General features: G+C 39.2%; 1 protein-coding gene across 5 annotated transcripts in view; it reads left to right on the plus strand.

The window, feature by feature from the left end:
• lrp1bb (low density lipoprotein receptor-related protein 1Bb) overlaps positions 1–14,197 on the plus strand; it is a 326,595-nt gene that overhangs the window by 170,832 nt on the left and 141,566 nt on the right. For all 5 annotated transcript variants that reach the window (XM_034218589.1, XM_034218591.1, XM_034218593.1 and 2 more), the window contains 7 exons: positions 757–993; positions 1,537–1,717; positions 5,908–6,127; positions 7,066–7,255; positions 9,411–9,533; positions 9,843–9,983; positions 12,297–12,422. In XM_034218589.1, coding sequence (XP_034074480.1) covers positions 757–993; positions 1,537–1,717; positions 5,908–6,127; positions 7,066–7,255; positions 9,411–9,533; positions 9,843–9,983; positions 12,297–12,422 — 1,218 coding nt within the window. The remainder of the gene's footprint in view (positions 1–756; positions 994–1,536; positions 1,718–5,907; positions 6,128–7,065; positions 7,256–9,410; positions 9,534–9,842; positions 9,984–12,296; positions 12,423–14,197) is intronic.

The raw sequence follows: 14,197 nt of genomic DNA on the forward strand, positions 1-14,197 counted from the left end.
GGTAACGATGCATCGAGAGACTAGCCATGACACATTTGATTTATTCCCCCCTCATAGATGTTCTGATGACACCAGCTATCTCTGTCTTGCCTGCGCTTTCCGTCTCCCTAAGTATAATGAGATTCGGCGCTAAATGGTAGTGCTTCTTCTTACAGCAGTCACCACGGGGTTTGATATCTGGGTCTCTCGCAATCCTTAATTTTCTCCTGGGTAGTTGGTCTCTCCCTCACAAAATGATAAATTGAAGCGAGGCATGTGTGGTCCTCACCCACAGCATCCCAGTCTCTTGGGTAGGCGCTGAGAGCGAGGAGAGGAAGCCCTCCTTTATTCTCCTCTTGCCTTTTCCCGAGGATCCCAAAGGGTTCGAGAACATACAGGCCCCTGTGCGGCTGGTGGGCCGCCGAGGAGCTGCCTCAGCTTTCTAGGTCTCTCTGTTTGCCTTTCTACATAGACACCATGGTATTTTTGTTCAGAAGCAGTGTTCACAGTCAAGGTAAGTATTGCCATTGTCTGTTTGCTCAGGCATTTTCCTTCTCCCACTGTCAAGGCAGCTTTGTAGCGGGAGCATGATTGAAGGGGTAGAGTGAATTTATTGGCACTGATTACTGGCTCCATTAAGGTGAATGGATGGCCTTGGCTCTGGCTCTCATATAAAACAATGTGGCCAGTAAGAGGGTTTAATGCTTGAATCAGCATTGATAAATTACACCAATTAATGACAATAACAGTAAAGGTCCGTCCTTTCTTACCTCTTAGAGCCCAAAAACGATCTCTTCCTGTTCTACGGTAAGGGGCGTCCAGGGGTGATCCGAGGCCTGGATATGAATATCAAGTCCAGCGATGAGCACATTGTTCCAATCGAGGACCTGGTCAACCCTCGGGCCATCGACTACTATGCAGAATCGGGACACATCTACTTTGCTGACACCACCAGTTTCCTTATTGGGCGGCAACAAATTGATGGAAACAGCAGAGAGACGATACTCAAAGATGGTAAGTGTAATTTGTTTTATTTACTGCAGCATTTCCCTAGAATACAGTAAACTGACTTCAATACTTTATATCGGTCAGTCCTGACCAACTTTAAGAACGGTTAGGGACATTTCTAACACCCTAATCTACTTAAACACACTCATTATATTCTAAATGTTGTGCTCATTTGTTTAAAATGTTATTGAATTTGCTTTACTTATCCGGCAAAAGACTGCTCTGTAGACAGACAGTTATCAATGATTCATAATTTATACAAACAGCATATTTCTATTTCAATATTTGAGATATATTTAATGTCACTAAATGTTAATTAAAAATGTACCAAACATTTCAATTGAGTAAATATACAACCCTTCAGGATACCACATACTTGAAAACTGATCATATTAATTCCTTGCAATCGTAGTAATGTCTGTTAGTTGCTCTAACATATTTTACATTCATTAAACACATATATTTCTGTTTGTGAAACCAATGAAAGCCATAATGCACACGTTTTATTGTATCCAACCTTAGAACACGTATTTGGTGATTCTGTTGTAGAACTGGACAATGTTGAAGGGATCTCGGTGGACTGGATTGGGAATAACTTGTATTGGACCAACGATGGCTACAGAAAGACAATCAGCGTTGCCAGACTGGAGAGAGCCTCACAGACCAGGAAGACTCTGTTGGAAGGGAATATGTCACACCCCCGGGCCATCGTGGTGGACCCTCTAAACAGGTCAGAACAAATTGGTGGCTATACCAGCAGCTATTCTAATCATTCGTTTTGTCTGGTCTGGAATGGATTCAGCGAATTTTGGAAAACGTGGTTGTATTGGTACTAAACTGTGTAGTGCAGGGGTGGGGAACCATTTTTATCTCAAGGACCATATACATTTTTTCAACATCCTCCGAGGGCCGTACAAATTATTGACATCTGCTTAAAAATACTAAAATCACAGCCCATTCATTTCGCCTTTCTTTCATGCTGTGCAAAGAAAAAGCATCCTCTTAATCCAGATATCTTACCATGACTCACGCATGCATGCATGTGCACGGTTGTGGCATGACCACCAAAACAGAAAGATATAGACACAAGATATTTGCAAATGTATTTAGTTTCCTATCCATGTGGACATGATTTAAGTGGGGGGGGACCTAACCTCCTCTAGGGGGGTCCGGGGTGCATGCTCCAAAATTAAGAGATCTATGGATACATCTCTCAACACCCATATGAAACAGAACTGTAAGCAGATTTTCTTTTTCTTTATGGATATTTTACAAATCACTCCCCTTTCAAACTGTATTCTTGTTTATTAATAACAACTTTTTTTTACTGTCATATAGTATTTTATATGTTTACTTTATTCTTTTATTTTTTTACAACTATAATGATCATATAAAGATGTGCCTTTACCTCACTGGTTGTAGAAAAAGCTTCTTATATTCGTTAGCATAGCAAGCTAACCAGATGCTAATAACAACAAAGTTATTGTCTGTATGATCAGTATGACAGATCGCCACTGGGCTTTCAACTAAAACACAGCCACGCAAAAACTGCGGCATGTGTACAGCTCCTTATGGGTACTGCCATTTTTGGAAGTGCTGGAGCGGCGTTCTGGTGCTCTCCGGCAAAACTGCCCCCCTGTCAGACGAGACATATACCACCTGATGACACGTTAGGCTCGTGTTGTGTTCAAGGACCCTGACCTGAAAAACAGGCACTCGCTTGTTTAATTTTTTTGCGGTCTAGATTTCTTAATTTGTTTTCTTTTTTGTGTGTGTTTATAAATTACCTCGATGGCCGTACCAAATGGTCTCGCGGGCCGTATACGGCCCGGGGGCCAGAGGTTCCCCACCCCTGGTGTAATGTGTAGGGGTTTGCAAAATCTACTATTTACATTTTTTAAATCATAATACACTTGCGAAGGTTTGATCGAATTTACAACTGAATGTACAAGATCAACTACTTCCACTTCTTTACTAGCCAAACTTTTCTCAACAACTCCGAGATTACATGCAAACCCTTAGATTGCTGTCAAATATATGCCTTTGCAGTTCACATATTTTTTTTAGCATATGTTCTTAACAACCAAAAGCATAACATCTGAAAGATGTTTTAAGACTGCCAGATTTCAAGCACAACCAAAGTAGTTTCATAACCATTAAGTAGGAGAAACGTTTTTTGAAGGCAGAGTATTTCTGTAGTGTGCCATTGAATGGTTTCCAAATATCTCATTGGATCTGAAGTGGCATACAAGAATCCGTTTTGAGCTCCTTCTTGCCTTGTTGTAAATGTATTAATTACAGTATGGTTCTAGATAAGACCACTTAGCCTTATGAAATATCTCTCTGCTTCAAAAGTGAATCATGAAAATCATTAGTTTTAGCATAAATCTGCTCGGACTGATTATCACCTCATGCATATCTCAACATAAAACATGAAAAGGTAAACCAGCATGGTTAGACTGAGACAAAATGTTATTTTATTTTAAATATAATAGTGGCTCATCTTGCTGCAAATACACCTTACACAAAGCTACCAGTTATTTAGCCACAATTAACCTATTTCATTGCTCTGTCTCTGTCTTCTCGCACATCATCTGTACAATTGTTATGGAGGACTCCACCAGCAGAGATGGTATTTAACATATAGAGGAGATGCTGCAAAGCTCAAATTCATTGAGCGTCTTAAGGATCTTAAGGATTAACATTTTAAGGCTTAAATCGTATTAACACACACCAAATCCATAGCAGTCAGAGATTAGTCTTCAAGCCTCAAGAGGGTTGCTCCTATCATTTTGCCATACACAGCTGTTTCAGTGCTGTAGGTAAACACACCAAACCAAAGCCCAAAACTTAATAATACTTGGTTTTGAATTTTGCAATTTCCCTTTTTACTCTAACATGTTTCAATACTTACTTTACAAGAAGCAATCAAGTTTACCATTTGCTTTTGTTCTATTGTTGTGCCTGGTTTTCTCCTCTTACAACCACCCAGATTTAAGCATGCAAAATACTTGTCACAGTGGTCCAGACTGTAAATCGAAGGAAAAGGAACACACTGATTTTCAAACATAAAATCTATGTGCATTCGTGCGAAGGGAAAAAATAATCAATTGTTACAACTGTGGTGAGAATACAGCCATAAACTTGTGAGACTAATGAGGAAATAGCATGTTTCGCCCCGTGTCAGAATGTTCATTCCTGATAGATTTACTGAGGCAGCAGTGTCAAGGGGTGGAAATATCACGTCACTTTTTTGTATACATGGATTAATAACTTCTACTCCGACCCTCCCGCTGACAGCACAAATGATTAGAAAAGCTAGTTTTGGGTCTCTGAGGGAGCATTCAGCCCGAACCCGATGAGTTCTTTGATTTCTATCTGCTCTGCTGGAGGGGTCTCTTCAGGTAACATTGATGCACCTCTGCATCCTTGCTACCTTATTTTCTGCTCTGTCGGCCGCCTCTAGTCTGTGTTGACATGATAAGGACTACCGTTGTCGACTTAACAGAGTCATACCTCTCTATATTTGCTGTATTATTGAGCTAAAACAGACTTGTGTTCATATAAGGAATGCTCATACAAATAACATTCATTTTTGAGTTAATTGATACAAATTTAGTAGTGGTTTAATCAGTTTTGGTCAACTCTCTTGATGCCTTGATGAATGTGTGTTTGTGTTGTCACTTATTTGATTACACTGCTTTGTAGAAACTGCGTGCGTGCGTGCGTGCGAGGTATTGCTGAATAATTCACAAGGTCGTAAAGATGACTTGAAGTCTTCATTCACCTCCATATCCCATTCCGTTTCATCTTCCCTTAGCCAGCCCTCTATCATTGATGAGAACAGGGGGCCACATGGCTCAGTCAACATCACTCAAACGGAGCAAATCCCCTGGGCATAGTTACTAGAGAACAGATCACGTCAAATCGTTGACCCAATCACGTTTCAAATACCACAGGCCCATTGAGTTCTAGTCTCGGCATACACAAGATATACTGAAAACTTCATTTGTTTTGTTTTATGGGAATATGAGACTTCTAACTTTCCCTCGATGTGCAGTCAAGCTACACTTCAGCTTGATAAGCCTGAATAATTTCTCAGGCTACGATGCACTCTCTTTCTGACTTTTGGGGATGTTTGGTTATTTGGTTTTACATGTGGGACATCTGTATTCCAGTTCATTTCGATCTCAGTCAACAACGCTCTTGTCACAATGTTTTCTGATCAAATGCCTATGCGGTTGAATTTGGCAGTACAGGTTCCGTTCTCTCTAATTCTTCCCAAATGAATGAATTAACGCTGTGAACCGAGCAGCTCGCGTACGATTCACAGGGGAGCTAAGTCACGCCTTCCCATGTGTGTACAGAACACACGACACATTTCATTGTGAAACGGAATACATCAATTTGACAAATGATGTCATATGTGTATGGATTGATAATAAATCAAAGCAGGAGAACGCTGAGGAAGGAGATCAACCAACCAACATCGTTCTGTCACGAAAGTAAGGGCGGGATGAATGAGGAGACAGCTGAAATGAAGTGCCTGAGATTGAATTTGGAATGTGATCAGTGTTAGTTTGAATCCCGTGATGACTTATAAGGCGATTTCACACTGGAGTACTTTTCCCCGTACTTTTCCCTTTTAGTTCCGATAGTTCCTGGGATTTTGCGTTCACACCAAAAAGAGAAGAAGAAGAAGTGACATCAGTGGCTTCATTTGCATAATCTTCCCTCAGGGACTTATTCCGGTGTGAATGCAATCTGCTCTTTAGTTCCATGGGGGAACTAAGTGCTGGAAACTAAGTGCTGGGAACTAAGTACGACAAAGTACTTGGTGTGAAAGTGGCTATAGATTTTGCTTGAACCAATGCCTTACGATGTCAGTGCAATGATTATGGTTTTCTGTGTGCATGGTAGCTGGATGTACTGGACGGACTGGGAAGAAGATGAAGTCAACGACAGCATAGGGCGGATAGAGAAAGCCTGGATGGACGGATCCAACCGCCGCATTTTCGTCACCTCCAACATGCTGTGGCCCAATGGCCTGACTCTGGACCACAGCACAAGTACCATGTACTGGTGCGACGCCTACTACGACCACATCGAGAAGATTCATCTCAATGGGACAGGAAGAATGGTGAGTTTTAGTATGTATATAGAGATCCCATGGAGCAGTTAAATTATGTAGAAAGTAATTTGCAGGAAGCATTTAAGCTGTGATTCTGCTAGACTTGAGGGTTGGGAATTGGATGCTTGTGAGATTTGAATAGCGGGCCAGAGGGTGGAATGCAAGATCCCGAATGAATAAACCTCACCAAATAAACATGCTAATTTGAAAGTGTTAATTTTATAGCATCAACACAAGTAGTTGTACACCCTGAAGTGGTCAATAAAGACAGAAAGCAGTCACATTTCTAACAGAAATAAATGTGCAGCTGGGTTTTGACAGGCTATGTATTACCTATATTATTTTTTTGAGTTGATGAGCAACAGTTTGGTTCAACTTATTGTCATATTGAAATAAACTTGGTCCAAAAACACCCACACCACAGAAAAAAAACATTAACTTTCAGTTCTCAACGGTCTCCTGTTTCATTCGGCCAATATTTCTGTGCTATTACAGCAGAGTTTGACAGTTTTTCAAACAAAATGATTATGTCAAGGTCCAAAGCCATTCCTCTATTTTATTTATGATACAATGTTAATCTGCAGAGCATTGAAATGATTGCTTGCGGCTCCTCTTCCAACCACAAGTGCCAACAAGACAGCCCTTCATCCCAAATGCTCCCATCGCCTCTAGTTTTCTACTGGCATATTAAGCTAATGAATTATTTGCAAATGCTATTTAATCATTGCCAAGATTCGAGCAAACATTATTATAAGCAGACAGCGGCTTGTGAATAAATGTGTGCAAATAAATTAAACCACATTCATCATATACTGTGTTCTACTATATTCTAAGCCCATGTTCAAACACGGAGAGCCCCCTTTTTGAGATGATTGATTATTTTGTTGCTGATGGCATCTTTCCGTGGCCACGCTAATCTTTTGATTACACTTTGCTCCATGTTGCAGGTGGTGTACAATGGAAAAGAGCTGAACCATCCGTTCGGAATCTCTCATTATCGTAATTTCATCTTTTGGACGGAGTACATGAATGCCTCGGTGTTCCAGCTGGAGCTGACCACCGGCGATGTGACTCTGCTGCGGAGCGAGAGACCGCCGCTATTTGGCTTGCGTGTCTACGATGCACAGAGTCAGCAAGGTTGGCTGTTTTTCCCTCATTTACTCCCCATTCATTGCCACTACTAGCTGAGAAGGGTTTGCCCTGAAAATAGAACCACTCTGCTCTTGGTCCAGGCACCTAAACACATGTCTTTAATGGAGAGCACTTAATGTGATACACTTGAGATTTCTACTCGTACTCCTAATGGTGTCAAATGTTATGGCGTAAACCAGAGCATTGATCAACAGTGACAGTGACTTTAAAACCATTCGGGGCTCTTCTCTATGAAGTTAAATACGTGAATCAGTGTTTAGCTCTATTCTGTAACAAATGATGATGGATTCCTGCTGCTAGCAAGCTGAAAAGAACAGATAGGGGTATCGGATATGGCTGACAGTGGAGAACTGCCTTCACTGCAGAATTTTTTGCTATCCCATTATCGGCCTAAAAAACTGTGTTTAGACATCTTGTTCACAACAAGGGCTGGTTGATGCTTTTGCTGTCATTTTGCTTGGATTTTTGGTGACATGATTTTAAACTCATGCAATAGCTTGATTCATTCTCAAAGTATTTTTCATTGATTTCAAGCCATTGTGTGGTGGAAATTCTGCTTTACAAACTAAATATCTGGAGAGGGCAAGGCAGGTTTATTTAATATAGCACCAATAGCACCTTTCAACAAAAGGCAATTAAAAGTGCTTTACAAAAATGAAAGACATTAAGAACATGGCATTTAAAAACAGTTATTAAAAAGATGATAAAATATACATTACAATAAAAAATACATGAATAAAAGTCACAGTGCAGTGTAAGATATGAATAGTTCAATTCAAAGGACTCCAAATCACACAGTTCATACACTTGGCAAGAGTCTGTAGGTTTGAGATCCAGACTCTTTCCACGTCTCATCCTCCCTGGAGAAACGCGCTGCACTTTCAAAAACAATGCAAATATAAAAACACAAATGTGCCAAAACACATGCAAAAGAAGAAATATCTTCACCAACTTGAAAAATGATTTTCAGGTTTTACGAAAAGCACTGCATGAATGAAACGCTACACTTTTGGCAGAGTGAGTCTGTTTCATAATTTCAAATGTTTCGTCAGTATTTTTGAGAAGACTAGTTACATAAGCTATCTTACAGCAGATCACTTTTTAGTGTTGCCGTTTCTGTTGTGTTTTCAGCTTATTTGCAGCCTTTTGTATTTGTAATATTTTCTTTATGCAACCCTTTTAGTAAACCCTGCCCATATTTTGTCAAGGGAATGTTTTCTAAATACTGCGCACGTGTTTTCATTTGGTGAGGATGTTTCTTTATTTGCATGTGTTTTGGCCCCTTCGTGTTTTTATCTGTGCATCGTTTTTGAAGGTGCAGCGCGTTTCTCCTAATGGAAGTGTTTTTGGTCGTTAGTAGTGCGTTTGCCGCTGTCGGCCACAAAAGACGGATATTTTATGATCGAAAAGTGCAAAAAAAGGATAAGAAGTTATATTGCTCCTATTATACTGAGAGCAAAGTTCAAGCATAATTCTAACAGTTAAAACTTCTTAATTATAAGTTAAAGGTCATATGATTATGAAAACAAGGTTATTATTATTAAAGGAATACTAAAATATTCCAATACACAGGAATGTGGGAAAGTATAATGCCAAGTTCATGATGCAGATGAATGTTTGTCTTCTGCGTGCACAGCCTAGTTTTCAAAGACATTTTACTAGAAATGTCTCCATCCTTCAAGTCACTGAATAGATTAATTGGCTGTCCAGTCTTCTGAGTATTAGCGATTGGCTCTTACAAAACCAAAAGCTTTATCTCATTGGCTCAGCCCTTCCTTTGGGCTCTGGAGAAAATGAAAGTGACAAAGGTGTCTCATCCCTTAACTTTTTATGTGACAGTATTTTTTTTGCTCTTTGTTCAAAAAAGACAAATTATTCCTTCAAGAAAGATAAAAATGTCAAATGTCCCGCACCAACCGTGTTCCCAATAATTAACTTGATATGTGGTCATAGATCACGTGGCGTACGCCTCACACGTCTGTCAAAGAGTTTTGCAACAGTGACGGGATTTAGTGACCCCTGAGCCTCTGCTGTTCACTGTACAAAAGAGAAAGTAGACAAACCACCGGCGCTTAAGGTAGGCTTTAGAGAATGTAGCTTTATATTAGCAAGACACCTTATTTGGGATTTATTTCTCTAGGTGACAACGCGTGCAGTGTGAATTATGGGGGCTGCAGTACCCTCTGCCTTGCCATCCCAGGAGGCAGAGTGTGTGCCTGCGCTGACAACCAGCTTATGGAGAAGAACAATGTCACCTGTGCAGGTAGGAGGACATCATGAATCAGACAGAGGAAAAGGCTTAATATCACCCTGTCCCAGTATACTGTAATTCTGGCTTCATCCTATGGGACAGACAACAAATAATAACCTCATTTTATCACATGCAAATCTGCTAATGAACAAATAAATACACAGATAGTTTTCAGATATATAAGCTGACCTCACATAGGGTCATGAGACATTATTAACATGTTTTATATGCCATCATAGCTATGCCAATAATTCCCCCAAAACACATGTCATGAAGAAGTCTCTGGTTGATTTTTTTTTTTCTCACTTTTTCTCCCCGAAGCCTCCAGTGGTGGCCTGGAGCCACAGCGATGTAGAAGTGACGAGTTCCAATGCCATAATCAGCGATGCATTCGGGCCCTGTGGAAGTGTGATGGAGATGATGACTGTCTGGATGGAAGTGATGAGGAGAGCCACAGCTGCTGTGAGGATGCTAACACAAGTCTGTGCTGCAGGCAATGCATGCAAATGCACTCTAACATGTTGTATGTACAGAAAATACATATTGAAATACACCTACATTCAGCAAGTAAAAACAAACACACTTTTTAATAAAATAAATCTTTTAATCATTCCAAAGACATTTACAGCATTACAACAGCAACAATACAGTTCAGATACAAGACAAAAATAAACGAGAAGATTAGAGGCAAACACATTTAAATATAACAAATAAAATAAGTGCACATCCTTAGTACACTGTAAACTCACATATTGAAAATAGTAGTGTACTGATCATTACAATGATAATCTATCGCATTATGTCTTGCCGGAACCAATCTTTATTTTTTTCACACTCTATTCAAGCTGCAAATTTGAAAAAATACCACAATAAATAGAGCTTCGCCAGTTTGGGTCCTTATCACAACTGATCAAGATGGCCAAAAGATTATCTGCTCATTTGCAAAATGATCATCCAAAATATGAAGTAAATACTAAATCAGTCCGATGCATGAAGTACATTTTGTGATCTGAATAAGTAGTATTTGTCTCTACCAGTGTTGTAAGAAGTACTCAGAACCTTCACTTTGGCAAGTAGAAAACATAATGGTCAAGTAAAAGACATGAATTCAAAATGTTACCTTTGTAAAAGTACAAGTATTTGTCAGGGTGCGTGGAAAAAGGTAGGACCCAAATGCAGTATTAACACAAATTGAGCTTTAATTTACAAAAAAGCTGAAGACAAAAAAAAACAAGAGACAAATTTAGCATTACCAAAACAGGGGAGCACGAGTAAATAATCCAGGACCAAAACTTCAAGAACAAACATGGAGCGTGACATGAAGGGAAAGACAAACAAACAATGAACCGACAGGGGCACACAGGAAGAGACTAAATACAGGGAGGGGTAATCACGAGACGAGAAACAGCCGGGCAGGGGAGGAGAAACACAAGGGCAACAGGTGAACACAATCAGACAATCAGACACACCAGGGAAACTAACGACAGGATGAAAAACACAGGTGGGAACAGAACAGCAACATAACACCCAAAACAAGACAGACTAAACTAAAAACGTGACATGACATTAGGATTGTGACAGTATTAGGATCAAGATATACAATATGTTACAAATTAGGGTACTCATTATAAGGAATGAGTTTTTCACAGTATTATATTCTTATGGTTGTTATATTACCCTGTTTTTTATCCCTGAAAAATACATGTTGGAGTATTTTAATGTTGCAGTTTGTCAACATAAAGCCAGTTAAAGGGGCTTCAGAAAAATATGTGGTTTATTTATAGTACTATATCATATTGAGAAACATTTCCCATGTTTTATATAAGAATGATCGAGTAAATAAGTAAAAAGTACAATATTCGCCTACGAAATGTAAAACAGTAAAAAGCATATGCAGTAGCATCAAATAGATATGATCAAGTGAAGTACATTTATGTCAAAACAATACTTAACTATGGTAGTTGAGTACATTTACTTAGTTTTATTCAAACACTGATCCCTACCAAACACACATTAAGTGGATACATTAAATGAAATACATGGCAATTTCATCAATATGTAGTTGTCACATCTTAGACAGAGAAATGTGCCTTCTTATTTATTTTTGGGGCACAATCAAAATGTAATCCAGATAGAGGTAATGTTGCCCGTGACAAGACACAAGATGATAACGGAAGTCATTTGACTTCAGGTGTCAGAGTGGCACGCTCTTGCAGCATCTGGCATATCCAAACACCAGGTTGTCTGGAAATCAGAGGCAATTTATCATGCAGATAGTGTGGCAATAACTGCACATGAGTTTGCCCACATTAATTTAATATGATTTATGGGTTGCAAGGCTTAATGATTTTGGACGGTCAATGTGTAATTAAAGTTAAATGATTGAAAAGAAAATAAGGAGCTTGTTAGTAGTTCCAGGGAAGTTATTATATGAAAATGGCTTTAATATTAAACTAAAATCAAGGCACTGAAGCCAACAAATGAACTTAAGAACACTGTAAAAACTGTTACAAAAGCTCCATTACTCACTATTAAAGGACAAACCACCAAGGAAAAACTTAAGGGGATTATTCTCTTTAAAACATCAGTCCTTTTTTATATTTACTACCATGGCTTAATGGTCTATCAGTGCAAGATTAGTTCAACTGTGGAACAAGTGAAATCTGACTAAGAAGCTGTGAATCAACTGAACATGGAGCTCTAACATTTTTCATTAGCCTTTTTAAATGATATTTCATTTAACTTACTGACTTCTGATCTTTGAACCCTTTGCAGATAATCACACCTGCCCAGTGGATCAGTTCAAATGCAGCGACAACCGCTGCATTCCCAAAAGATGGCTCTGCGATGGAACCAATGACTGCGGGAACAACGAGGATGAGGCCAACACAACATGCTCAGGTATGTACAGTACCATGCATGCTTGTCAGAAGTGGTTTTCTCGTATGAACTCTTAATCATTTCATGGAGGATCATGTCAGGAAGTTATCCCGAGTTTCCCGTTTCATATTTTTAGTCTTGTAGAGCTTTTACCATTAACTGGAAGTACTTTGCCTGGTTTAGCCGAGGGATGGCAACTAGGTCACGTAGCTTGTTTGTTATGTGGTAATCAATAAACCATTGAATGGGCCAATTTCGGTTTCAGCCCTTTAAGACAGAACTTCTGGAGTCTTTAACACGCCCATGCAATTTGCTCAAGTACGCTGCCCAGCTCTTTGTATTGTTCTGAAATGATGTTATTGGAAAAACATTTTGTAATGCTGGGATCAATTGTGGCTCAGTTTATAGGTACTTCATTGACTCATTTAGGAATAGAGAAAGAATTTCCTAAATCTAGTCTTCTTTCTAGACCATTTTTTCTATTTTATTTTGTGTAAATAACGCTTCTTCTTAAACCTTGGATGTTTATTTTTGCATCGAAATGTCATCAACAAGCCCATTCAAATGCTTCATTCTCTGGACCAAGAGCAGCTATTTGTAATGTTCTGAAATCGTTGTATTGGAACATCTTGTGATTCCGTAGTTGACTGTGGGTCAGTTGATGTGTTGTGCGACTTTTGTGAATGTCTTAGAAATGCATAATATTCTAGCTCATGTACTGTATAGAGAGGCAAATCCCACCCATCTATGTCCGCCCCATGGGACCTTATTTCGGAAAAATTATGTATTGAAGTCAATGGGGAGAGAAAGATTATCTTTCGATCTCGTTTGAATTGTGCCACGAATTACACATATGATGTTTGTCAATCTTAAAAAATAATTTCCATGTCAAAAATATAAGACTATGAAAAATACACAACTCGAAAGACTACAAATCCCAGTGATCCTAAGTGATCTCATTAACGTTACACATTAATTTTGTGTTACTCACCGAAACCTTGTAAAGCCAGTCCCGCATGCTGGCTCTTACGGAACCGCCTAACTCCCCTTTTTCATATGTACAGCTCTCAACATGCCCAGACTTGGAGTGATTTTCACCTCTTTTAATACTTTTTGCCTTATTCTGAAAGAAAGAGGTGAAATGTGCCAACGTGACGGCCATCTTGGTGTTGGTGAGTGTGCGAGACCAGAGATGTAGTTAATTGAGCGTTAAGAGATCTATGGATACCCCCTCAACATCCATATGAAACAGAACTGTAAGCAGATTTTATTTTTCTTTATGGATATTTTACAAATCACTCTCCTTTCAAACTGTATTCTTGTTTATTAATAACAACTTTTTTTACTGTCATATAGTATTTTATACCTGTTATGTTATTTATAACTATAATGATCATATACAGATGTGCCTTTACCTCACTGGTTGTAGAAAAAGCTTCTTATATTCGTTAGCATAGCTAGCTAACCAGATGCTAATAACAACAAAGTTATTGACTGTATGATCAGTATGACAGATGAGCAGATCGCCACTGGGCTTTCAACTAAAGACACAGACACGCAAAAACTGCGGCATGTGTACGGCTCCTTATCGGTACTGCAATTTCTGAAGTGGCGAGTGGCGTTCTGGTGCTCTCCGTCAGCACTGCACCCCTGTCAGACGAGACATATACCACGTGATGACACGTTAGGCTCGTGTTGTGTTCAAGGACCCTGACCTTGGCCAGGAAAAACAGGCACTCACTTGTTTAATTATTTTGCGGTCTAGATTTCTTTAATTTTTTTCTTTTTTGCGTGTG

Source organism: Gymnodraco acuticeps, unplaced genomic scaffold (assembly GCF_902827175.1).
Source record: "Gymnodraco acuticeps unplaced genomic scaffold, fGymAcu1.1, whole genome shotgun sequence".
Lineage (NCBI taxonomy): Eukaryota > Metazoa > Chordata > Actinopteri > Perciformes > Bathydraconidae > Gymnodraco > Gymnodraco acuticeps.